This window comes from Sitophilus oryzae, unplaced genomic scaffold (genome assembly GCF_002938485.1).
Source record: "Sitophilus oryzae breed Bouriz unplaced genomic scaffold, Soryzae_2.0 scaffold_1498_pilon_pilon, whole genome shotgun sequence".
NCBI lineage: Eukaryota > Metazoa > Arthropoda > Insecta > Coleoptera > Curculionidae > Sitophilus > Sitophilus oryzae.
In genome coordinates this window covers 790,303-815,760 of record NW_022146167.1, presented here as the reverse complement: position 1 = coordinate 815,760, position 25,458 = coordinate 790,303, and the positions used below count along the sequence as shown (strand labels likewise).

Sequence of the window (25,458 nt, the reverse complement as noted above, 5' to 3'; positions counted from 1 at the left end):
AGGTTTTAATGCTTGAAAGTATTAAAACATAAAAGTCTAATAATAAATTTTCGTTGTCAACAAAATAATCTAAAAAAACTACGAAGATTTCTTATTATAAACTTGAAAGATTAAGATTCGGTTCAAATATACAAATTTTAAATTTTTGGCGCCAGTATATAGGTATGAATGCAACCTACTATATCGATAATGCGCTCATAGTTCGGGTTAGACGCCAAAGGCCGCGCCACTAACACAGTCTTCAAAAATTAACGTTGATCGATCTCTCTCACTTTAGTTATTAGTGTTCTCTCTGGATGTCATTATGGCTTTCATAATAGCACTAGTGCATATTCATAATAACACGCAAATTTTAAAATAAGAAACAAGCAAAAAAGGTACCTAAATACGTTTATTTATTGTAAACATTAATTATAATATCAGTACAATTGGTTAAATTAATTCCAGACGATGACAGGTGAGTTGAATTTTTAGAAAGTAAATTTATTTCCTGAGTGCTTGAACTTGTTGAAGACCCATCATTGCCAGAAATGTTACCCAAAATATTACATGACACTTTTTTCTTATTTTCTTTGGAATTTTCTATAGCTCTCTGCCACTGTGTTAGAGCGCCAACCACCATGTCTTTTAACTTAACATGTCTTTTTTTATTGTTGTGGATTTGGAAGACTTAGGAACAATGCTATTTTATACGGCATTTTCCCTAAAATATTAATGCCAACGGGTTGCTTAATACATTTTCCATTTCTGTACCCCACAAAAAATCGAGTATGCTCTGTGTTGCTTGGCCGCATAGCTATATATCTTCGAATCATTTCCACCATATTTATTCCTTCAACATATAATTTGAAAAACCAGAGTCGGGCTTGGAATTATGTTAAATAGTAATGAACTAGTTTTGTTGTTGTTAAGGTACCCAAAAAAAAAGAAAGTATAAAGTGCGACATAGCATTGTACTCAGGAGACCGACTTCTTTCAAAAACTGAAATAAAAAATGCAGGTCCGTATTTAAAAAAATTAAGTTGGCCTCTGTATCTCACAAATTGTCAACTAATTTGAAACAACTAATCTAAAAATACTGTCAGATATTCCTAATAATGTAGCTATGAGAATGTGTGCAATTAGTTTTTTTTTAATTTCTAACAAGTAACAATAGGAAAAAATAAAATTGATTTTCAAAAAAATCCATTTTTTCCAAAAAAACTCAACAATCCTTGAAACTTTTAAAACTTTTTTGATGGTATCTCGGTGAGCAACTTTGCCCCAATTTAACCATCTTTGTATCTATTACGATTTCTGAGATATCAATGCTCGTACCTTAAATTTGTAACACCCTGTTTAGTTATGCAGAATAATAATATAAAATAGTTTATGGGAGGTAATAATATTTGTAAAATAAAATTATATAAGGATTCTTGCCACTTAACTGCTGATATAGAAATTTAATTCTACGCTGTGTTTGTCATAATGTGGATCAACCTGCTCTCACTACCGGTTTTGGAGCCCTACTCCATCATCAGGTGAGCCTAGGCAGATGCACAAAATGACAACCACAGCGCAGAGATAGTTAATTCCGACTTGTCGAAAAGTATCGGTTAGATATTAAGTCCCGAACGGGAGATAGCGGCCTGTGTGGAATGGTAGTACTTTCGTACCACCGAACGAGGCGCAACTATCGATAGTGAAAGGATGGTAAAACGCTGTTTTTCAGGCAAGCCAAATTATAAAATAGAAAACAAATTTCTTGCAGTATAGGTATTTAATAAAATTATATAAGGATTCTTGCCATTATATACCTATACTGCAAGAAATTTGTTTTCTATTTAAGATTTATAAATAGATAGTTAGTTTACTAGATAGAACAACAAACTCCAATTGAGTGTCGAATTTTAAATATACCCAAAAAATATCGTAATCTTTAAAAACTTAACTCAATCTCAGTTATTGAAAAATCTTCCCGCCCTGTATACTGGATGGACAGGTCAGTGATCAATTTATTACTTAATCGTTTATAAGTCACAGGCCCACAACAAAAACCAACTCTCTAGTTCTGTATATTAAAACGCCTATTAACGAAGTCATTTGCATTAGGATCTATGCAAACCGGTTCGTTTGTTTTTTGTTTAATAGTTAGTTATAGAAAAAGGGTAACCTCCGTATGTGTTTTACGTTATTTATGTGTGTCGATATAATTATATGTTTAAAACGTTAATTAGATTAATTGTCAAGGCTGTTTTATGTTACGTAAAGCCGGTGGCAATTGTCGAAGTATTTTGCATGAAACCCTGTTTATTTTTAAGTCTGGTATTAAATGTTTCCGTTTTATTTTAATTTTGAAATATTAAGAAAATGTCGATTATCTTTAAATTATCCGTTTCTTGTTATAACTATTAAATTCTACAAAAAAATCTTACTGGTTATTAAGTCCCTGTAAAGCCCGGTCCAGACAGAACGCCTTTAGATCACTGACGCCGGGTTCTCTTGATACGTTTTGACTAGGGTTTCCGAAACCGGAATTGTTTTTCGGAACCGGGAATTTCGGTACCGCGCCTCTTACTAATCGGAATTTCCCGTTTTTTCGGTACTTTCGGTACTGACTAATTTTTCTTCAATGAAGGTGCAGTTCATCAATTAGAAGGATGGGTTTTCAAAGTAAAATGGATAAAAAATTAAGATTTTTAATGAAAGTAATATCAAATTATTAAGTAATCAGTCAGAAAATTAACATGAACACAAGTAAAGAAAGAAGTATAGGTAACTTAAATTTCACATCAAACAACATAAACCGACTTAACTGAATTTGAGACAAAAGCCCTAAAATATTGAATTAAAAATGCAAATAAAAAAAATATTTAAAATATATAGTTATATAAGTTATATAAAACATAACATAACAAATATTAAAGGAACTTCAAAAGAGAAAAGAGGCAAGAACAATAAGAAATAGCATCATTAGTTTGATTTCAACCGCTAGAAAGTATCAAAGGACTTTCTCACGTAACGAAAAAAATATTTTTGAATTATTGTTACCGAGTCCCGAACGAGGCCCGATTCTAAGACGGCCAAAAAGATCTGAACCTTAATTGGTAGTATTAATTAGAGTTTTCGGAACCGTACTAAAATATTTTCGTTCAGTGGTTGTAGAGTTCGTCAATCAGCAAGCAAGGTATGGTTCTCAAAAGTAAAACCGATAAAAAGTTTTTAACCGAGAGTTTCAAATGAAAATAATATCAAATTATTAACTCATGAGAAAGTAAACATGAACACAAGCGAAAAAATACTAAATAATAAAATATCATATTTAAACTTCAATAATTGCTAATAAACATTATAGAAACTTCAAAATAACTTCAGAATTATTATTACCGAAAGTACCGGGTAAAGAATCGGAAATTAATAATTTTGAGTCGCGGTTCTTTGGTGTCTAAAAAGAACCGGGAATCCCGGTTCTGAACCTTAGTTTTGACAGAGCAATGTTCTACTTGATATTTTAAATATTGCAGCATTTTTTGAAAACGGTTTTCAATTTTTTTGGAAATATTCTTCAACGTTTCATTCTCCATGCGGAAATATTCGTAAAATGTTTAATGTTGAGCTATGAGGTCTGGATATAATCTGATAACATCTATACTAATATATAAAATCCTTAAGTGACTGACTCACTAATTACTCACGATCCTGCTCAAACCACTCAACGTAAGAAGCTCAATTTTGGCATACAGGTTCATTCTAGGGTGTAGAGGTTCGATAAGAAGGGATTTTTCGAAATTCCAGTTCCAAGGGGGTGAAACCACCCCTCAAATATTACAATATTTTTTATTTAAAAAACGGTCAAGTTTCCGAAAAAACGTTTAAACACGTATATTTTATTTTTTTTACATATTTTAAGATTTTTTAAAAACGTATACAGGGTGTTTCGAAAAATCTGGTCATTGATTAATCACGATCCTGCTTAAAGCGCTTGACGTAAAAAGCTGATTTTTGAAAAACGGATTAAAGTGTCGAGGTTCGATAAGAAGGGATTTTTCGAAACTCGAATTCTAAGGGGGGTGAAACCACCCCTCAAATATAATATTTGTTATTTAAAAACCGGTAAGTTTTTCGGAAAAACTCTTAAACACGTATATTTTATGTTGTTGTTTTACATATTTTAAGTTTTTTTAAAAAATTATACAGGGTATTTCATAAAATGTGACCATTGAGTAATTACGTTTCTGCTTAAACTGCCTGACGTTTAAAGCTGATTTTTGGCAAACGGATTGACTGTGGGGTGTAGAGGTTCAATAAGGAGTGGTTTCTCGAATCTCAAATTCCATGAGGATGAAAACGCCCCTCAAATATTACAATATTTGTTATTTAAAAAACGGTTAGTCTTTCGGGAAAACGCTTGGACAGGCATAATTTATTTGGTTTTTTTACATATTTTGAAATTTGTTAAAAAATCATACGTGTTCCAAAAAGTTCGGAAATTGATTAACCACGATTCTGCATAAACTGCTTGACGTGAAAAACTTGTTTTTGGCAAACGGATTTTTCGAAAGTCAAATTCCAACGAGATAAAACTACACCTCAAATATTACCAAGTTATATAATAATATCGCCATATTGTTTTTTCTCATGCTGACATAAGTGTGAGAAAATTTTATCCAGTTTGTATGGTAATGGAAATTCTTGCTGTGCTTTATCATCACCATTACAAATGATTAATTCGAAGCGAACAAAGTCGCGGGTACACGCTAGTATATGTATATATTGATATCTACCAAATTCAAAATGAGACCGATTAATATCATGAACGCGAGTAGTACTTTTTTGTATCAGCTTAATATGAACATTATCACTAGGTAATAAAAAAACATAATAGGTCCTCACGGCATAGTCCTTGATGCAAAATTGACATGCTTCCTGCAATCGGTTGTTAATAGCCACTACCTGTTTCAATTGTGCAGGTTCACAAAGCGGGAAGCCAGGAGTGCACTATGGACGTCCACTTAAGCGGTACTGCCGGGCTAACCGGGCCAGCTATAAAAAAAAGTTTGAGGCAAGAATCTCACATAAAAAAATTGATATTGAACATTTTTGAAACAGTGGTCCAAAGTGTCTATAATATAAAGCCATTTTCTTTCATACACTTTCAAATGCACAGTCCTAAGCCTACACCGACCATTACGATTAATTCCCCGACCGACCCGGCATTAAATTCACAACATAACATAGCGAAAAATTAATTATTAATTCCCCCAGAGAGACGGACAATAAAATCGGTCGTCGGAAGATGTAAAAGCGGCCGCAGATGGGCCAGGCGATCGTTAAAACAAGCGACGCCGCTTAATAAATAATTCCCGATGATGATAAATAAAAGGAATGGGAATGGGTTTTTAATCGGATCAAAGCCAGAATCCGTCCATGGAAAGAGTTTCGCTCTATATAGATATAGATACAGTCGCTGGAGTTCCAGATCTATGCACTGATAAAAAAGATAGACTTGAACTAAAGTCGTCATCGTTCTTGAAAACAAAATTTAGTGGCAAAAGAATTTATTTTAGCGTAAAAGAAAATATTTTGCTTGAAGAAAAACTCTCTTAACTCAAGAAAACTGGTTCTCTTGAAAAATTCGAAAATTTCTCTTGAATCTATTTTCATTCAACCAAGTGCAAGTTACTTTGTTTTAAGATAATAAGAAAAATACGGGGTAGAAAGTACTTCATTCAAGAAACATGGCAATTTTTCCAATAGCTAAATACTCTTTTGATCAAAGATAATAACGACACCAAAGACGATGACGAAGGACGGTATATACAATCAGTCGGCAGTCCGATCAGTCGTACGTCGCATTTCATAGGTCGCACATCATAATACGCACGGGTTTTGTTGCTTGGAATTTTCCACTTGGAATTTTGCATAATTTGTTTTTTAAACGCATATCGTATAACAAATTAGTGATCGTTATTAACATGCATTTGTTATTTTTTATGGACAAATTTTAGGATATATGGATTCTTTAAAGAAGTTTCTGAAAAAATGGAAATTAGAAATTAGAACATTTATTTGCTATATTTGAAGGTAAGAGAGATTTACCTAATGCACCTGTTTAGATAATGCATGCGTGACTATAGATAGAATAAGAATATAGGTATCGATTTTTTTATGCAAATAATTACAAAAATTTTAGAATTTCAAGTCGTCGTATTAAAAAATTCAAAATGTGACCAAAGCTTATAATTTTAATAATTTATTTGCTTTACTTTGATTAATCGCGATGTAACATTTTTTTGTAATTTGTAGACTGATGAACCACCCCAAAAAATACCAAGGAGTGAAGAAGCAGAAATAACTACTGTCGAGGAAAATAATATCACTTTACTTACTACAGACCAGGAAAACCTAAATTTATCAGAAAATAATATACCTCGTAATATTCCTGTATATGATGTATAGACTTCTCTTAGATAAAAATAAATTTTAGTTGAGTCAATAGTATTCGCTGTTGGTTTAAGAAAAGTGTCGTTTTAATCAAGAAATATCCCTTTTCAATCAAGATTTTTTGCATGAATCAAAGAGACTATTGTTCATGTAGCAAGAACTTCCTTGCATATTAATTTTGGGTCAAGAGTGAAATACTTTGGACAGATAGACTCTTCTATTCTCTAAAGTAATTTTTAAAGCTTATGAAAAGATAGTTAATGCTTTGGGCAAAGAAACGTCGTTCTTGGCTCTATTGAAAAGCGCAAATCTTTTGGGTCAAAGTCATATTCATTTCGACTGAGAGATCCTTTTTTTCAGTGTGTGCCATTTTTTATGAAAAATCAACTTTTTCTCTCAACTCTCATACGAAATTGCGACTGCGATTTCTTCTATTTGCGAATTTCAATTTAGGCATCCAATATTACTATAGTTGGGATTTGCGATTTTGTTGTTTTGATTAGATACCTTTTTCTTGCATGTTTTTTTTTATTTTTTATCTAATGACAATTTTGATCCTGTTTTGGTTAGGCTAGGGAGTGTAGCAAAAACTAAAAAATCCAAGGACAAATAACACCCGAGAACAAATTGTGACGATGTCACATCAAACAGTGCCGTGGCACATATTTTTCTTAACCTAGCTGTTTAAAGAGCAGCGCCATTATAAGTCTTCCCTTTTTTTGACCATTTTTTAATGCACGAAGATATTTCTCTTTATCTCTACTCTCCATAGGTTAAGCTCAGAATAGAAATGTTCACAAAAAAATTAAAACGTGCCTACTTCTCATAAAATCATTTATTATGGCATTAAAACTCAGTATGCAAAGTTTCATAACATTCCGTAAAAGGCTTATGCCTCAAAAATCCGTGCGAAATTATCGTAATCGTTTGAATCCGCTAAACGCTCACCTATTGGCCTGACGTCACTGCTTCGATCGGTATTTCCGCGCGAGTAAACGGTGCTGTCTGCACACTGTGGAATTTCTAACAGAACAAGCTAGAATACAATATATCGCATTGTGCTCGCATGTAGTTTGTATATTAAATTTGGTTTATTGTGATTAATATTTGGAGTTTATTACTAGTTTAAAAACAAAGTTACTACTTAGTGACATGGAGGACGGGTTTACTTGAAAGCGATAACAAACAACGCTTGGTTTAATAACAATACAAAATTATTGAGTTTTTGGGCTGTCAGAGGCCCGTATTTAGGAGGAGGGAGCCAACTTTTAAATTTTAATTATCATATTAAACTGAAAATTTGCATGCGTATATAGAAGCTAAGACAATGTAAAATTATCGTATTATTGATCTGATACAGGGCCGTATTAAGGAGAAGGAGCCAAATCTTAAATTTTAATTGTATTGACCTGAAAATTCGCACACGTATACAGGGTGTCCAGTTTAAAATGAGGTACCTACATGGGGAATAATGGGCATCTTGAAGACCATTAAAATTACAAGATCGGTAAAATAGAAGAAAAGTTGCATTTTTGTGTGTCCAAAAATAATCTAGGTCTATTTTATTTAATATTCATATACCGTTACGTAAATACAGGGAGAAAAAGAAAAATGTGCATTTTCTAAACACCACCATATTTTCTTTATTATTGGAGCTAAGGTCATCAAAATTTTAACATAGGGGTAAGGCAATATGGAAATTTTAAAAATTATGTCCAAAAAAGTCTACGTTGTGTATGGCCGAAGTGCACTTTTGCTTTTCCTACGGGCGCCATATTGAAATACATGGTTGAAAACATTTTTAATAAGGATTTTTAAAATGCCAAATTTAAATATGGCCCTCATAAGAAAAATAAAAGCTGACCTCGGCCGTGCGCAACATAGAAGTCCTAGGTGTTTTTGATATCATTTTTAAAATTGCCATGTTGCCTTGCCAATATATTGAAATTTTGATTACCTTAGCTCCAATAATAAAGAAAATATGGTGGTTTTTCGAAAATGTTCATTTTTTCTTTTTCACCTTGTATCTACGTAACGGTATGGATTTAAAATAAAATAGATATAGATTATTTTTGGGCACACAAATACGCAACTTTGCTTCCATTTAACCGACTTTGTCTCTTCAACGGTTTCCAAGATCCCCATGTACCTTATTTTAAATTGAACACCCTATACTACCCATATTCAGCGAAAAATTTGCAAGTGAAAAAATTGATAAAAAAAACTTTTTAAAAACAAGCTTAAAATTAAATGCACTTAAAAGTAGAAAATAATAATTAAAAGCAAGGGGCGCAAAGTAACGATTTAAACTTCTGTGGATTATTTTTTGAAGTATTAATACACCCAGGGACAAAACAACACTTATTTGAACTCATTTTACTTCTTCAAAACACCAAAACAATGAAAATAAACAATACACCTTCGCGAACGTCTGCAAAAACAAAGCGGCAAGTGCACGATCGTCCGGACGCCATCGATCGATCAAAGCAGTGACGTCAAAAACAGGCAGCCTCGAGCCAAGTACGTGTTCTAGCCTTTCTGCATTTCTCAATTATGTTTTGCGTTTATGTGAGAAAATTATAGTTTTTAAGAAAAATTTTGAGTGCCATGTTTTTTACTCATATGTAGCTATCGAAATTCATTGAAATTAGAAATTAGTGAACATGTCTATTCCTGTAAGGTTCTTTTAGACAAGAAGAGATGGCAATGAGTATTTTACCTACATAAGTTCTGTTTTGTGATTTTTTATTAACCTTTATAATAAATATTATTATTACGTGTTTTATTAAATTCAGTAATATTCACTAACGGCCTTGTGAATTTACAAAAGTAATTGTAAATTCGCTTTGTGAATTTACAAAAGTCGTTGTAAATTCACTATAATAGAATGTTTTAATTTGTTGTTACTTTATAGTAATAGTACAAGAAGTTGGCGATTTAAAAAAATAAATTTGCAACGAATAAATAAATTTACTATGTGATACACATTTTTTAAATAAATTCACAGAGACTATTGGTGAATATAAAGATATATTATAACATATTTACATACATGCCACAAATTAGCCATACAGCGATTTTACAAACGAGTTGTAAATTTAAAGAACGGATGGTAAATTTACTACAATAATCTGTAGCAAGAAATAATAATTATCAATATTGTTATTAAATTCACAAAACTTATCAGGTGGCTATAATAGATCAGCATCGAATTGCGCTTATCTCTTCTAGTTACCGAGATCCCAATGATGAGGCTCCAATTTGAAACACCCTGTACAGTAGTTAAAGCTTCCGCCATATTGGATGTATTTAATTGCACTTTAACGGCGTTTCAATTACTCCAGCAAAGAAAGACTGCGTAAAATTGCAAGTAACAAGTTTCCAGTTGGTTTGGATCTTTCAGACATTTTTTTCTATTAACTACCTAACTACTCTTCCTCGTTCTATATAATCGTAGCTAAATAGACGTTTTAAGCGGCAAATTTAATTTAAAACATGAAAAATATAATGGAATGCTATGCGGACGGTAATGCATATAAATGAATTTCGTTTAAGGCATATTATACATCACGTACAAGCAGAGGATGCGCATTGATGAGCAACAAAAATTATAAGTAGGTATTTATTAATTATTATTGTTTTGTACTACTACAATAAAAATATATCTAGAGTTTTCATAAATATTTGTTGTTAACATTTTTAAAATTATTATATTTTTATAGTATATTAAATATTTCAAAAATTTCAACGGTTTCGCAGAAATTCTCGATCTTATATTTCATATTGCAATTTTCACAGAATTTTTTTTAACAAAGCCCCGCAATGATTTTTCTCTCATATTTTTTCGTTGAAAGAGCCACATGAGATAATACCGGAAGTCTCTGCTTAACCGCTAAAACATTCGAAATACTTTAAATACAAAAAATGTTCAAATAAGAAAATAATATTCATTAAAAAAACAAAGAAAATTATTTTATATTTTAGAAAGTTTGGCGTAAAATTTGGAACACCCTGTATGATTTAAAATTACGATATTTATAGCAAAATAAGTATAGACCATCTAAAGTAAATACCTAATATAGTTTTGATTTCAGTTCTTGGTATTTTTAATATATTTTTTAAAAAAAGGCAGAAAAAATAGATATGTTTTATTTATTTATTAATATCTCTGAAACTATCGAAATATATTTACTCATATCTTAGGATTATGTAAAGTTATCTAAAAGGAAGCCAAAAATACAATAATATACGGGGTGTTCCGTTTAAAAAAAATTGTCCCGATCCACTCACACTTTTTTGAGCCACCCTGTAGAAGTTAAAATATTTTTCTGAAATGCATTCTAGTACACATACTTTCCTACACTAAGAAGAGGTTTTTTTGAATAAAAAAATTGTGCTTTTAATAAATACCGAAAATATTTACTGAATGAGACGAATTTAAATAAAGAAGCTTTTTATACATCTCGATAATTTGTCTTCCGTTGTTCGTATTGCAGGTTCATTCAAACCAAGAAAAGAAACCCTGAAAAGAACGAAAATTATAAAGACACCCAGCGAAACGGTCACATTTTTCGCGACCAAACGTGTGCGGACGCTTGCATTCCATCTGATCGAGCGAAAACAAACAATTTCCTAATTAAGAACCGAATGTGGCCGCCTGAGCGCTACCCCTGCTAGATTTATTAATATATGCGAAAAATGTCGCCCTTTCATGGGCCTCCCTTAATTATCCCGATTGTTTGTTTCGAAAGGTTTAATAACTCACATACCTGTGCGCGCACCTCAAATGGTGGAATTTGTTAATTTCGGGACGATTGCCGCTTTTTGTTGCTGCTGCTGCTGCCTGCCAGCGATGCAGCAGCTTTTGTTTGTGTTCGAGTTATGCAAATCGAATGACTTTTTTCATTTGTTAGCACAAAATAAACACCGGTCGTTTCATAAAGCGTGTCCAAATAACAGATTAACATTCAGGTAAAAAAGAGAAATGACTTTTTATATACGTTTCGGGTGCTAATGAGTAAAGCTTTTAATTAATTGATACAGAGAAATGACTGGCGGTCACACAGAGGCGCAGGAGTTTCTGTGGCCGATTCTACGATGACCAATGTTACGCAAAATTTTCTAAAATATGAAATAATTTTTCTTCGTTTTTTTTTAATGGAACACCCTGTCAGTGGCGCATCTAGAGATTGAGTCTGGGAGGGGTAGTGTGAATATTCAAAAAAGTACTAAATTTGAATTAAATTTTTGCTGGAAGGTATTGTAACTGTGGAAAAAATCTACTTGGGTTGGTTTGGATATTCCGTTTTAATTTGTATTATTAACTTTTTTGTAACAATTTTATTTTATACTAAATTTTATCTTATTAATTAATTTCTTTCCGGGAGAGGTAATTACACCCATAACCCCTCCCGTATATACGCCCCTGTATAGGGCTTGTCTCTCTCTACAATTTCCTGTTTCACAATGTACCGTTTGTGTCCGGGAAGAGTTCATAGTTTCATAGTTGTCGATTTTCGAAAGAAATCAGTACATTTATATTATTTCGTATATTTTTCATTTTATTGATTTTATTGAAAGCATTGTTCATTAAAATGTTGTATCCTATGTTATAGGGCTCGTTTCTCACTACAATTTCCTGTATCACAATGTACCGTTTGTGTCCGGGAAGGGTTCATAGTTTCATCGTTGTCGATTTTCGAAAGAAATCAGTACATGTATATTATGTCGTATATTTTTCATTTTATTGATTTTATGGAAAGAACTGTTCATTAAAATGTTGTATCCTATGTTATAGGGCTTGTTTCTCTCTACAATTTCCTGTCTCACAATGTACCGTTTGTGTCCGGGAAGGGATCATAGTTTCAGAGTTGTCGATTTTCGAAAGAAATCAGTACATGTATATTATTTCGTATATTATTCATTTTATTGATTTTATGCAAAGCACTGTTCATTAAAATGTTGTATCCTATGTTATAGGGCTTATTTCTCTCTACAATTTCCTGTCTCACGATGTACCGTTTGTGTCCGGGAAGGGTTCATAGTTTCATAGTTCGATTTTCGAAAGTAATAACTAAAATAAATTAATTTCTTTCTGGGAGGGGTAATTACCCCCATTACCCCTCCCGTATATGCGCCCCTGCACCCTGTTCATTATTCTAATAATAAATGGAGAATTAAAAAATAGACATTTTTTGTATATTTTAACGGTTTCGAAGATACTCGCGATATTATTTCATATGGATCTTTCAACGGTAAAATATGAGAAAGAAATCATTGGATGGCTTAAATAAAAATTTACTGTGGAAAATGCCATATTAAATATAAAACCTCGAATATTTGCGAAACCATTAAACATTTTGAAACACTCTAAATACAAAAAATGTTAATTTTTTAATGATCCATCTATTAAAAAAATAATATACAGGGTATTCTGTTAAAAAAAAAACAAAAAAAAATATTTTATATTCTAGAAAGTTTCGCCTAGAATTTTGAACACCCTGTATGATTTAAGATTACAATATTTATAGCAAAGTAAGTACAGACCATCTAAAGTAAATACCTAATATAGTCTTGATTTCGGGATAGTTCTTGTATTTTTAATATTTTTTTAATAAGAGCTGAGAAATATATAATTTTTATTTATTTATTCAATATCTCTGAAACTATCGAAATATATTTACTCATATCTTAGGATTATGCAAAGTGCTATGAAAGGAAGCCAAAAATGCAATGTATATTAATACAGGGTGTTAATCTAGGTTTCTAGAGATCAGAAACCTAGAGGACCACAATAAATATGAAAAGGACGTATTGGAACAGGCTAATTAGCCACCTTAAAAAAATCTCATCTAACTCGGATAAGAAGTAGACACACTTGCCACAAAGTCACTGTCCATCACTAGTATTACAAGGATAACGACCCAGCTACGTCGAAACACCAGTTCCCATTAGAACACCGAAGTTAAGCGACGTAAGACGATACTAGTAGATGGACGGGTGACCGGTTCGAAACTCTGTATCGTGCTGTTGTCAAAAAAGGCAAAAGTGTAAAATCTATTGACACACACTGGCCTCGAACCGGCGTGAATGCCGGTTCGAGGCCGGATGAGATCGGATATGATCGGATGAGATCGAGTAAGAGTCGATTTAGACACTTGCCAAGTCGGTAGGCCATTGACCATGATATGGCCGAGGACCGCGGTTCGGATTCCGCGTAAACAAAGTAGGCCTCGTCCAGATTAGCCACGACAGCAAAAAGGAGCCGTTAACTGAAATCTTTACTTTACTAGTATTACAAAGTTTTATACATATAATTCATTTATTAAAATTGTTTAGAATCGAACGAAGTTGATTAAATATTTTCCACGTCCTCTTCCTATTTAGCCGAAAATGACTCTTTACTTTATGTTTTTTGTATTGTACCTAAATTTCTGACCAAATTCTATGTATAAATGTTCAATACTTGCTTCTGAAATCCCATTAAATATTAAAACAAAAATTATTATTTTGATGTATGGCTTAATACAATAAACATTTAGAAAATGACATATTTGGTTGGTCTTATTTACTCCCAGATAATAAACTTTTCAAACATCTCAAAATCAGAAATATTACAGAACGATCCCCCCTAATTTAGCATTCATTAATACTACTAGTATATTTTCTCTGCCTTAATTCCGAGCCCCTTATGCTTGCTTCAAACATAATTTCAAAAATGATCTCGGCGAATGCTTTTAAGCTATTAAATATTTAATTTCATTTGAAAAGTTTCAGACGGTCGCGATAGGCTGTTGCGGAGGGAGGTTGTCGTTAGGTTATACGAGAGATCTTAACAGATTATTCTAGGGTTAAATTGCGTGCAAAAACAGTAGAGATGTCTTTCGGAAACTTCCGTTCGAGGTGTAATTGAGTTTAAAAAGCGCGAGCTTTTGAGGAATGAGTTATTAATAGTAAAATAAATAAAATAGTTAAATATAATACTCAGATGCAAAAAAACGCAACGGAGAAATTTTTGGTCAGATTTAAAATGTTATATTTTTAGCCCTATTTTGTAGCAAACTGTATATAATTATATCAACTTTAATTCGTAAATTAAGTTTTTAATAAACTTTAGTATTTGACACATTATACAGGGATAATCGAGGGGTTGTTTTTTTAACTTTAAAACACCCTGTACAATAATTTCGTGTATAAATTTTCCTAAAATATAATTTTACGGTTAGAACCACGACTCCTGAGCATTTTGTTTTTTGATTCATTTCAATACATGCTTTGGTTAATTTTTAAGAGCGAAATGAACTGATCGCTTTCAATTTGCATTTTTTTTAATTACCATTACTTTTTGATGTCATTTTTTAATATGACGAGATGGTTTTCGTCACTATTGTCGTAACGTCATATTACGCTGCAATTGATCCTCTATACTAAATTAAAAAAAAACGTTAAAGACTAACGATACAGTCCTGATTTTAATAAACATTAATAACGATAACAGAACTAACGATATTAAAGAAAACACCTGTAATACTCAAGTATACAAACAGAAAAAAAATATACTCTCTAATACTTTGTGATGCCTCCCTTGGCTGCTATAACTGCCTGTATATGTCCGTTCATACTGTCATTGAGGCTGCATAATATATCATATTTGCGTTATGCTTTCCCATTCTTCTCTAAGAACCGAGCGAAGTCCATTTAATAAAGCTGGTACCGCTTCACGGCCTCTAACCCTCCTGCCAGAGATTTCCCAAACTTCGAAATGGGCAGTTCATATACTAGTATTTTATAGTTCATTACTCCGAATCAATGGGCACCTACCCCAGTATCCTTCAGGCAGAAATTTACGCTATCGAAAGATGCGTACAATTTATCTTAGATAGGAACTATCAAAAACAGGAAATTGCCATCCTATCCGATAGTCAAGCAGCACTAAACGCGATCAACTCAGTAACCATCAATTCGAATAAGTTGGTCAAAGAATGCCTAGAGAAGCTCAACAAATTAGGCAAAGAAAATAAAGTCCTCTTACTCTGGGTGCCTGCTCACCAAGGAATAGAAGGTAATGAAAAAGCAAATGATCTAGCTAGGAAAGGAGCGAACACTCCACTAACTGGACCAGAACCGTTCTGTATTCCAAACGGGAACCAACTGAAACCGGAACTGAAGAATCTGGAAGACTCCATCCGTAACTTGGAATGGGTGTCCTCCAACGGTCTAAGACACTCAAAAAAGTTCCTCAGAACTTACGACCGAGAAAATCAAAGGTTTTCCTTGATTTAAGTAAAAACAATCTTCGGATTCTCACGGGGTTTCTAACAGGACACTGTCTATTCAACGAACACCTCAGTAGGCTGAAGCTGAGAAACAACGGCGAATGCAGATTCTGTGGGAAATATGGGGAAACACCAGAACACCTTATCACTGAGTGCGCCAAGACGACGACCATTCGTGCCATGAACTTTGATACGGCTGATGTCGACGATGGACAGCTGACATCTGTGGAGCCGTCTCAGATACTGGCTTTTGTTAAAGCCCTGAAACTGTATGAGTTATAACTCGTTATAACTCAAGAAAGGGGAACACACAATAGATCTGTAAGGTCGCGGTGATTAACTCCCCTCGTAAACATTCTACATATAGTTCACAATAATCACCAAAGCCGGCTTGTCATATCGAAAAATGAAAAATAACTTCAAAAAGGAATGCTAATTAAAAAAATTGCAAATTGTTGGTGGGAAGTTCATTTCGCTCTTCAAAATTAACCAAAGCATGTATTGACATAATCCAAAAAACAAAATCTAGGGGCTAGGCAGGGCAGTGCCCCGGGGCCCTCAAGCTCAGGGGGTCCTAGAATCCTTACCAGAAATCTCGATCGAACTGAACTTTTGGAAATTTCTCCGATTTTCAAAATAAATATGACAGGTTGCAACCCCACTTTAATCATGACAACTCAGTTGAGAGAAATTCAAAAGTTATGCCTTAGGGGAATTCCCCTAAATTCTTTCTGTAGGTTGGCAGTGTTGTGAATTTGACGGATAGTGATATGTGCGTTTTATTATTCATCGATGTGCGTTTTATTGTGAATACGAGTTAAGATTTTTTTTCGAGAACGGTTAAAAAATTAATTCTGTATCAGGAGCAAGTAAGCTAATGTACTGGTTAATATAGTGGTTCAATTTTATTTGATTTTACCACTCATATTGATGTCCGTTAAGTCAATAAATCGTGTAAAAATCTATAGATTTCGGCTACAACTCATTGTATAACGCGAAATATCGTGAAAAAATGCAAGTCACCTGCAGTAGGTACATTAATTCTGGTCCTCGGGCAGGAGATCGTTCATGGTCTCCACCGTTAAATGTGGTAACACTATTTACTAATATTTACCACCTAGTTTTACCTCAACTAACTCAAGCATTTCTCAACTCAGACTGTTCACCAATTATGTAAGGAAATAGTGAGCAAATATGGAGTGCTAGAATGCGACTTAATGGAAGTATTTACAGCAATGTTATTATTCTTCACAATTCCTGTCACTTCTGCAGCAGCTGAAAGATCATTTAGCAAATTAAAAATAATAAAAAATTATTTAAGAAATAATATGGGCCAAACTCGACTCCGACATTTATCGCTAATAGCAATTGAAAACAAAACGGCATCAAGCCTGGATTTAAACGAAATCATTGATACTTTTGCGAAAACTAAAGCCAGGAAAAATTTGTAAATATAATTGTTATTTAGTCAGTTGGTAGTCCCGACCTTATATACTAAACCCTTGAATATCTATTTCGTTTTATTAGCCAAACCTACACCAAGTATTAATTGTAATTTATGTTGTTACTGTTTAATATTTTTATTACCTGCCCTGCAGTGCACAAAAAAGACCTTAAGTAGCTTAGCATTTTTAAAGTATTTGTATATTTCATATTTTTATTTGATAAAACCTAATCAGTTTACATACCAGTGGGGCCCCATTTTTTAATTTGCCCCAGGGCACTTGGTTACCAAGCTACACCACTGCTCAGGAGACATAGTTTTGACCGTAAAATTATATTTTAGGAAAATTTTCACACAAAATTATTATTTTAAAGTTAAGGTAAAAAAACAACCCCCTCATTTAACCCTGTATAATATGCCAAATACTAAAGTTTATAAAAAACTAAACTTAGGAATTAAAGCTGATATATATACAGCATGCTAAAAAATTCGTGAAAATAGGGCTAAAAATAACAAAAATATAACATTTTAAATATTTGACCAAAAATTCCTTCGTGGCGTTTTTTTTGTATCTGAGTGTAGATATATTCCTGTTACACTAAAAAAATAGTTACATTTTACAATGCAATAATTAAGCTTTCGACAGATAACATCCGAGAAATGACAGAAAATACAATCTACCTATTAACTAAAATGACAGACGACTATTGTCACTGTCATATTTTTTCTTGTTAGACTAGTGATGAGTAAATGCAAGACTCTTGCATTTTTTTTAATATATTTTTACTAGAGGCACTTTCTAAATCGAAAATATTTAACTAAATAGTATTTTAGTCCTGATTTTAGTAATTTAACGCAAATAAAACTTTAAAAAATTGGCGCCGGGAGGCACCTATATATGTAAGCCGCCCATACTAAAATATGTTAATAAAAAGTTGGTAGGCAGTTCTTTTAGTTTCAAAGTAAAGGAATTTTTCCAATTTTTTTTTATCTCAAAAACTGCGACTGACTGATTTTGATGTTATTACAAATTTTGTTGCAAATATTATTCCTAATCTTAAATTGAAAACCGCGTTTCGCTAGCTACTGTAATTTTGGAGTTACGATTTTTTAAAATGTTTAACCCCCTCCCATGCCCCCTTACCAACCCCCCACCCCCACCAAAAACTAATGGCCAGATTCTCTGGTGCCACACACACTAAAAAGCAAGCAGCTTTAAAATGTCTTGCCTTTTGTGCAAAACCAAGACCAAGACCACTCTCGTTTATCACTAATAGAAATCCAGATTCACGAGCCTGCAGCAGATACACTTGCACTGAGTGAATATTCTAGGTTTACTTATTTTACTGGTAAAATTAGCGAGCGACTAAATTTCAATTAAATTTTTTATCAAACAAAAAGAGCCTTAATATCGGTCAGTGTTTGCTTAAATTTGCTTTTTAAGAACTGTTTTTAACGAAGGGGCGGTCCTGGAGGGTTTTCGCTCGCAGACACACCGAAGTCTTTCCGAGAACGATTTCCTGCTTGAGGAAGGCGGCAGCTTGTCCGTTCTCGGACGGACAGCAGGACTCGGAATAATAAAGGCCGAGGTGAAGTCAATTGGCGAGTGGAGCTGGGGGAAGCCCTTCGTCCGCGAGTGGCAACTGCTAATTAATACTGGTAGTTCGTGCGAACTGCAACAACTCAGAGTGATAGATGAAAATTGCATTGAATATAAAAACTTTAGAGTGCGAAATAAGCGAGACCATGAAGGAGTTTCAATATAGATGACTTATATTCTAGTTTATTAGTGGTATTCGATTTTTTAAAATTTTATAATATACCGGATGTTTTAAAAAATATGTGTCATCATGCGTAAGGAGATCCTATTTTGTTTGGTAGCTATGAAGGGTTAAAGTCTTAATTTTTTCTTCCAAGTGCTTTTAGTCATTCGATTGAAATTTTGAGGGAAAGGGTTATCACTTGAATATTTTTCTAAAAAATGCATGTACGTCACTGACTTTTTTTCTCTTGTTAGCGAAATAATGTAAGCAGTTTAGTGCAGATTAAAAGTTGTCTCTTGATATTTTGTCGATTTCGGTCTCCTTGGTGAGATAAACGCAATTTTATTAATTTGCCTTAATCCAAGTCTGAGAGCAACCTTTAAAATTTTTAATGTCATTAACTGTCCAAAGTATTAAATAAGTACCTATCCATTGATTTCTCATCAAAAAAAATATAAAAAATGTTAACTTAACTTTAAACATGGGTGTTGAAATGAATAATTTTAAAGTTATAGGATGTTAAAACTCTTAAAAAATAGGTCTTCTCTTCTGTAACTATCTTAAATACCGCAATTTTTTTTTAATTTGCCATAGATAGAACTGAACATTAATGTTATAACTTTTAATAAGATTTAATAATAAACTAGATTAAGTAAATAATTTATTAATTCGATTTTAATTTTAATTTTATTAATTCTGATTAATAAAATTGCGTTTATCTCATCAAGGAGATCGAAATCGACAGAATATGAAGAAATAAATTTTAATCGGTATTAAACGGCCTATACAATTTTGCTAACAAGAGAAAAAAGTCTAACACAGGGGTTTAAGATTGGTCCTTGGTACCTTTCATAGTCCTGTGAACAGTTTATACTGTGAATCAGAGTGCCATTCCCCAGCCCCATGACAGGAAATGATAATGCTGGTGAAATATTCCATCAGCCTGAAATTCAAACCCAACCTTTCACGCTATAAGAAGTTCTTGCCTAATATCCCACGCTGATACAACAAAATATTAAATAAACAGGATCATGTCTTAGATATCATAAAATTTGGGATCGTCTCTCCCTTAAGTATCACCCCTCATATGCAACGAATACGAATACATCTTCTGTGGGTTGGATTTAAACTTATTCCGTTTTACGAAAGATCAATTTAGTAACTGAGGCATCCAGAAATTATTTTTATAAATCAAAAACTCAAATTATCCTCAACATTGTGTTATCTATACTGATGGATCTAAGAGCTCAAATAATGCTAGATCGGCATTTACGTACTTCCACTTTGAACGCTCATTTAAGTTTCTCACAACAGGAGTTTTATCAGCTGAATTATTGGCTATCTCTAAAAAAGACTGAAAAAAGAAATTGGCTAATTGCTACTGACTCTATGTATCCGCAATACAATTTATACAATAAATTCGTTCCAACTCCTTCACCCTTTGGGTGCACTGATAAAAAAGATAGACTTGAACTAAAGTCGTCATCGTTCTTGAAAAAAAAATTTAGTGGCAAGAGAATTTATTTTAGCGCAAAAGAAAATATTTTGCCTGAAGAAAAACTCTATTAACTCAAGGAAACTGGTTCTCTTGAAAAATTCGAAAATTTCTCTTGAATCTATTTTCATTCAACCAAGTGCAAGTCACTTTGTTTTAAGATAATAACAAAAATACGCTAGGAAGTACTTCATTCAAGAAACACGGCCATTTTTCCAATAGCTAAATACTCTTTTGATGAAAAATAATAACGACACGCAAAGACGATGACGAAGGGCGGTATATATTCAATCAGTCGGCAGTCCAATCAGTCGTACGTCGCATTTCATAGATCGCACAGATAGTACGCACGGGTTTTGTTGCTTGGAATCACTGCACTTGGAATTTTGCATAATTTGCTTTTTAAACGCATATCGTATAGCAAATTAGTGATCGTTATTAACATGCATTTGTTATTTTTTATGGACAAATTTTAGGATATTTTATTATATATATAGATAGGATTCTTTAAAGGAGTTTCTGAAAAAATGGAAATTAGAGCATTTATTTGCTATATTTGAAGGTAAGAGACATTTACCTAATGCAACTGTTTAGATAATGCATGCGTGACTATAGAATAAGAATATAGGTATCGATTTTTTTATGCAAATAATTACAAAAATTTTAGAATTTCAAGTCGTCGTATTAAAAAATTCAAAATGTGACCGAAGCTTATAATTTTAATAATTTATTTGCTTTACTTTGATTAATCGTGATTTAACATTTTTTTTGTAATTTGTAGAATGACGAACCACCCCAAAAAATACCAAGGAGTGAAGAAGCAGAAATAACCTAAATTTATCAGAAAATAATATACCTCGTATCTAATATTCCTGTATATGATGTATAGACTTCCCTTATATCAAAATAAATTTTAGCTGAGTCAATAGTATTGGCTATTGGTTTAACAAAAGTGTTTCTTTAATCAAGAAATGTCCCTTTTCAATCAAGAATTTTTGCATGAATCAAAGAGATTATTATTGTTCTTGTAGTAAGAACTTCTATGCATATTCATTTTGGGTCAAGAGTGAAATACTTTGGACAGATAGATTCTTCTATTCTCTAAAGTAATTTTTTAAAGCTTATGAAAAGATAGTTAATGCTTTGGGCAAAGAAAGGTCGTTCTTGGCCCTATTGAAAAGCGCCAATCTTTTGGGTCAAAGTCATATTCATTTCGACTGAGAGATCCCTTTTTTCAGTGTGTACAAATTAATGAAAAATTATACAGGATAACATTATAGGCATTCTTAGTTCGTTTGATGTGAAAAAAAGCTGACCACTTTACAAGAAATACAACGAACAGTCTTTCTACTAACCAGACCTTTGGGAAAGACGATTTGAACGGAGACAATTATTCAAAAGTCTGGATCAACTGGGATGTTATCTAAATGACGTTGGTATTGATATTGCTATACAACTTCTTAAATACATTTTGTACAAAATAAAAGAGGAAACTTACCACCCATGTGTCCGTTCTCGTAAGGGTAGTCGCCGTTGTCCATTCGCTGTTTCTTGAGCTGGTGTTGTTGCAGATGAGAGGCGGCCAGACTGAGTCCTACTGGGGCTCTTTTGGGCGGTCTTCCGGGCCTGGAACTGCAAAATGGTAGAGAATTACCGTTGTTAGGAACGGGCAGATAAAAACTACATAACCCGCATTCATAAACATATAGCCTCCCATGCACCAGAAGATTCCCAGGCCAAATCTTCTGGTGTATGAGGGGATTGCAAATATTTCTCTAATAATATTTTGACAAAATTCAAACTAGTTATTCCTATAATCCCCTACCTATATTTATTTAAATAAATAGTAATAGATAATGTTTGTTTTTAACGCTGTTTTTAATACCTGTGACATACAGCACAAATTAGCAGAGCCAATCAAACAGTAATGTCTGAAAAAAACACTAGAGGGGCCTACAATAGTTAGTTAACTATTGGCACAAATATATTATTGATAAAACAATTCCATGAATACATTGTGGACGAATACATATTTATATATACTATATTTAAAAATCATAGAAAATAGGGTTACTATAGCTAAAATTTTTTGTTTCTATTATATCGACATTTTTTGATTAGTCAAAACATCTCTAAGACTACCTGATGGTACGGTACGACTTGTATTTTTATAACGTAGCCTAATTTTGTAGGGTGCTTATCTAGTTTCCTGGGTAATCCACCTGCTTCTTTCTGTAGGTAAATATAGTAAAGTAACCTGTGTGATAATGTTTTTCTAACGTATTTAGAAGTATAGTGAAAAACAGTAGTCGTTTGTGGCCAAATACAAATCGTGGATAAGCATTGGTAAAATCATGAATTAAACATTTATAAATTTGAAATTTGGTTTGGTTTGGTTGGTAATAAGATATTTGAATGTCCGGAGTGCGGAAGAGAGATAACATCACGTATCGGGGTTTTCAGTCACAGAAAAGTTCATGAAAGAAAACGCCTTGCGTAACCATCTTCTGATGCGTGTCCAATACTAGTCAACGAGTAATGGCAGTAAGTAAGTAAGTTTTGCTTAAGAGTCCATTTCACTAGTCCGAAAAAGTAGCAAAATAGGCGTTCGGCATTTAACGTTTTATGTAAAACTGACTAGGTATTTTTACACAAACGAAGAAGGAAATTAGATAAAGGATTAAACTATATCCGTATTGTAGCACATTTTCAGACAACTTCTCTAATTTTAAGATTTTGATGGTCAAACATTAAAAAAATATATTCCTTATGTTTAGACTAAATTTTCTCGAAAATAAAGACATAATTTAAAATTCCGTTACAATACGGAAATATATTGAAGTTTTGTGATTACAGTGATATATAATTTATATGGTTTTGTAACAAATTGCTCGCTATTTTATGGCAAGTGCTGACGCTCTGCAAACCTTAATCAAACCTTAATCAAAGCACGTCTGTTTGGTATTTTGGATGTGGCTTAATACGACAGGATCGGGCTAAGCCTTAGGCAAAGCCTTGGGTAGATTTCTTAAATATAATATATATTTCCTTCGGCTACACACCCGCTTTACCCGACCCGTGAAAGCGACCCGAACAGTACAGCGTAATAAACTGTTAATAATTTTTAATTAGATATACAGTACGTCTGCTGGATCTGTGTCTATGAAAGAAATGCGGACAAAAATATTTAAATAAACAGGAATATATTTTATACGTCGACTTGACGAGTACGACACCGCAAATCTCTCCGCCCACTCATTTTATTGGCTACTTGCAAATTTGTCGAATTTTTATTGATGGGACGCATCGTCTAATTTTTTACAAAAAAACATCGAGAGAATATCGTTTCCCCTCTCACGGATACCCCGTAGCTACAGAATGGACAGACGTACTGTAAAACTAGTGTAATGTTGCTTTAATAAATGAATTTGCACAGTTTTTTTTGCTTTATTTGACATATTTTATGTTCAAATAATTTCGTTTTTCCTAATTTTCTCGCAAGTTAAACCTCTTGACACTTGGACTCTTTGGGAATACCTTCAATTGGAAAAAATAAACGTAAACATTCCAAACCGCCTGGTTTTCGAACGAAACAGTAAAAAAGTAAGATGAAGAGTAATAATAAAAGAAAAACGCTCACTGCAATAATGACCCCTCCTTATTTCGAATGCGATTGGTGTAGGGCAGTCAATCATTGCCCAGACCTATCATTAGGCCGTCCGGCAATTTAGTCGTGAGCGGCGAGCCGAGCCGGGCCCTATCGTGCCGCCACTTTTCTCGAGGAAAATAAATACCTCAAGTTTGAAATTTCATAAAACGAACGGTCAAAGTTGCAGCAAGGGGGGGAGGGGGAAGCGTGGTCATCGCGTATATAAATATCCAGACGCGAAGTCGGGCAAATTGCGGCCATTTTCGTCGTAATACCGGCGGTATTTCGGCAATAGGTTTGGTCGGACCGTCAGGTCATGCAACGTATTGATGGAAATAACATACTTTGCTACACGGTCTGGCTTTATCGACACTGAAATAGAGAGAATCGACATTTTGAGGTTCTAAATAAATTTCATAACTTTGGATTGGTTTACAGCTCTTCACATACCACAGGGTGCGTCTCAAAAGTGACTCACCCCTATAACTTTTTTATTTTTTCAGATAAAAAAAACGAGATTTGGTATGTTAGTATATAACATAAATTAGGATTGATTGACGTATTCAATTGTTTTTTGTCACTTCCTGTTTCACCGGAAATGTCTTGATTTTTAAATGACACCCTCGGTATATTTTAACTTTATACGATAGAAAACCTAACCTAACCTAACCCTCTGAATAGAATGACATATCATATGTTGACATTTTCACTTAAAGAAATCGTATTTTCAATGTCAATCTAGAGTGCCACGGCTGTGTTAAAACTACTTATTTTTAATCAAGGAGCCTTGGAAAAATAGATTTGATCGTCTAAGGTTTTTCGTGTCTTATCCTGGAAGGTTAAAAGATGCCCAAATCGTTTTTTTAATCATATCTCAAAATCATTTTCAAATGAAACAAGGGTGGTTCATTAGCATATTTGGAAAAAGCATTTTTTACGAATAATTTGACACCACACATATCTAATTAAAATGTCGTTATGAACCGCATGTTACAATTTCAAATAAACCATATGCGAAAATGTCAAAAGTTGACCTATGATATGTCAAGTGTCATCTAAAAATCAAATGTTGTAGTTATGTCCGGTGAAATAGGAAGTGACCGAAAACAAATGAATACGTGAATCAATCCTAATTTATATCATATAGGTACGTTAGTATAATAGACAGATCAGGACTTAAAAGTCAAATAATTTAGGTACACAATGTTTAAGAAAATGCAAACTTTAAAATCGGTTCACTAGAACAAAATATATCGAACTTTAAAATACATGAAAATGAGAACGGTCAAAGAACCGAATCAATAATTAAATTAAAAACTAGACTACAATGTATTATAAAAGTATTCCCTTTTAAAGAAATATATCTCAGCTCCTGGACAAAGCTCTCCGCACACTCCCCAACAGATATT

General features: G+C 33.1%; 1 protein-coding gene across 2 annotated transcripts in view; it reads right to left on the bottom strand.

The window, feature by feature from the left end:
- The window catches only part of LOC115877711 (dachshund homolog 1-like), a 348,365-nt gene that overhangs the window by 173,035 nt on the left and 149,872 nt on the right, over positions 1 to 25,458 (bottom strand). Inside the window, exon 2 of one of the 2 annotated variants that reach the window (XM_030893987.1) lies at positions 21,899 to 22,032. In XM_030893987.1, the coding sequence (XP_030749847.1) occupies positions 21,899 to 22,032 (134 nt within the window). The remainder of the gene's footprint in view (positions 1 to 21,898; positions 22,033 to 25,458) is intronic. The other variant, XM_030893988.1, reaches the window with a different exon arrangement.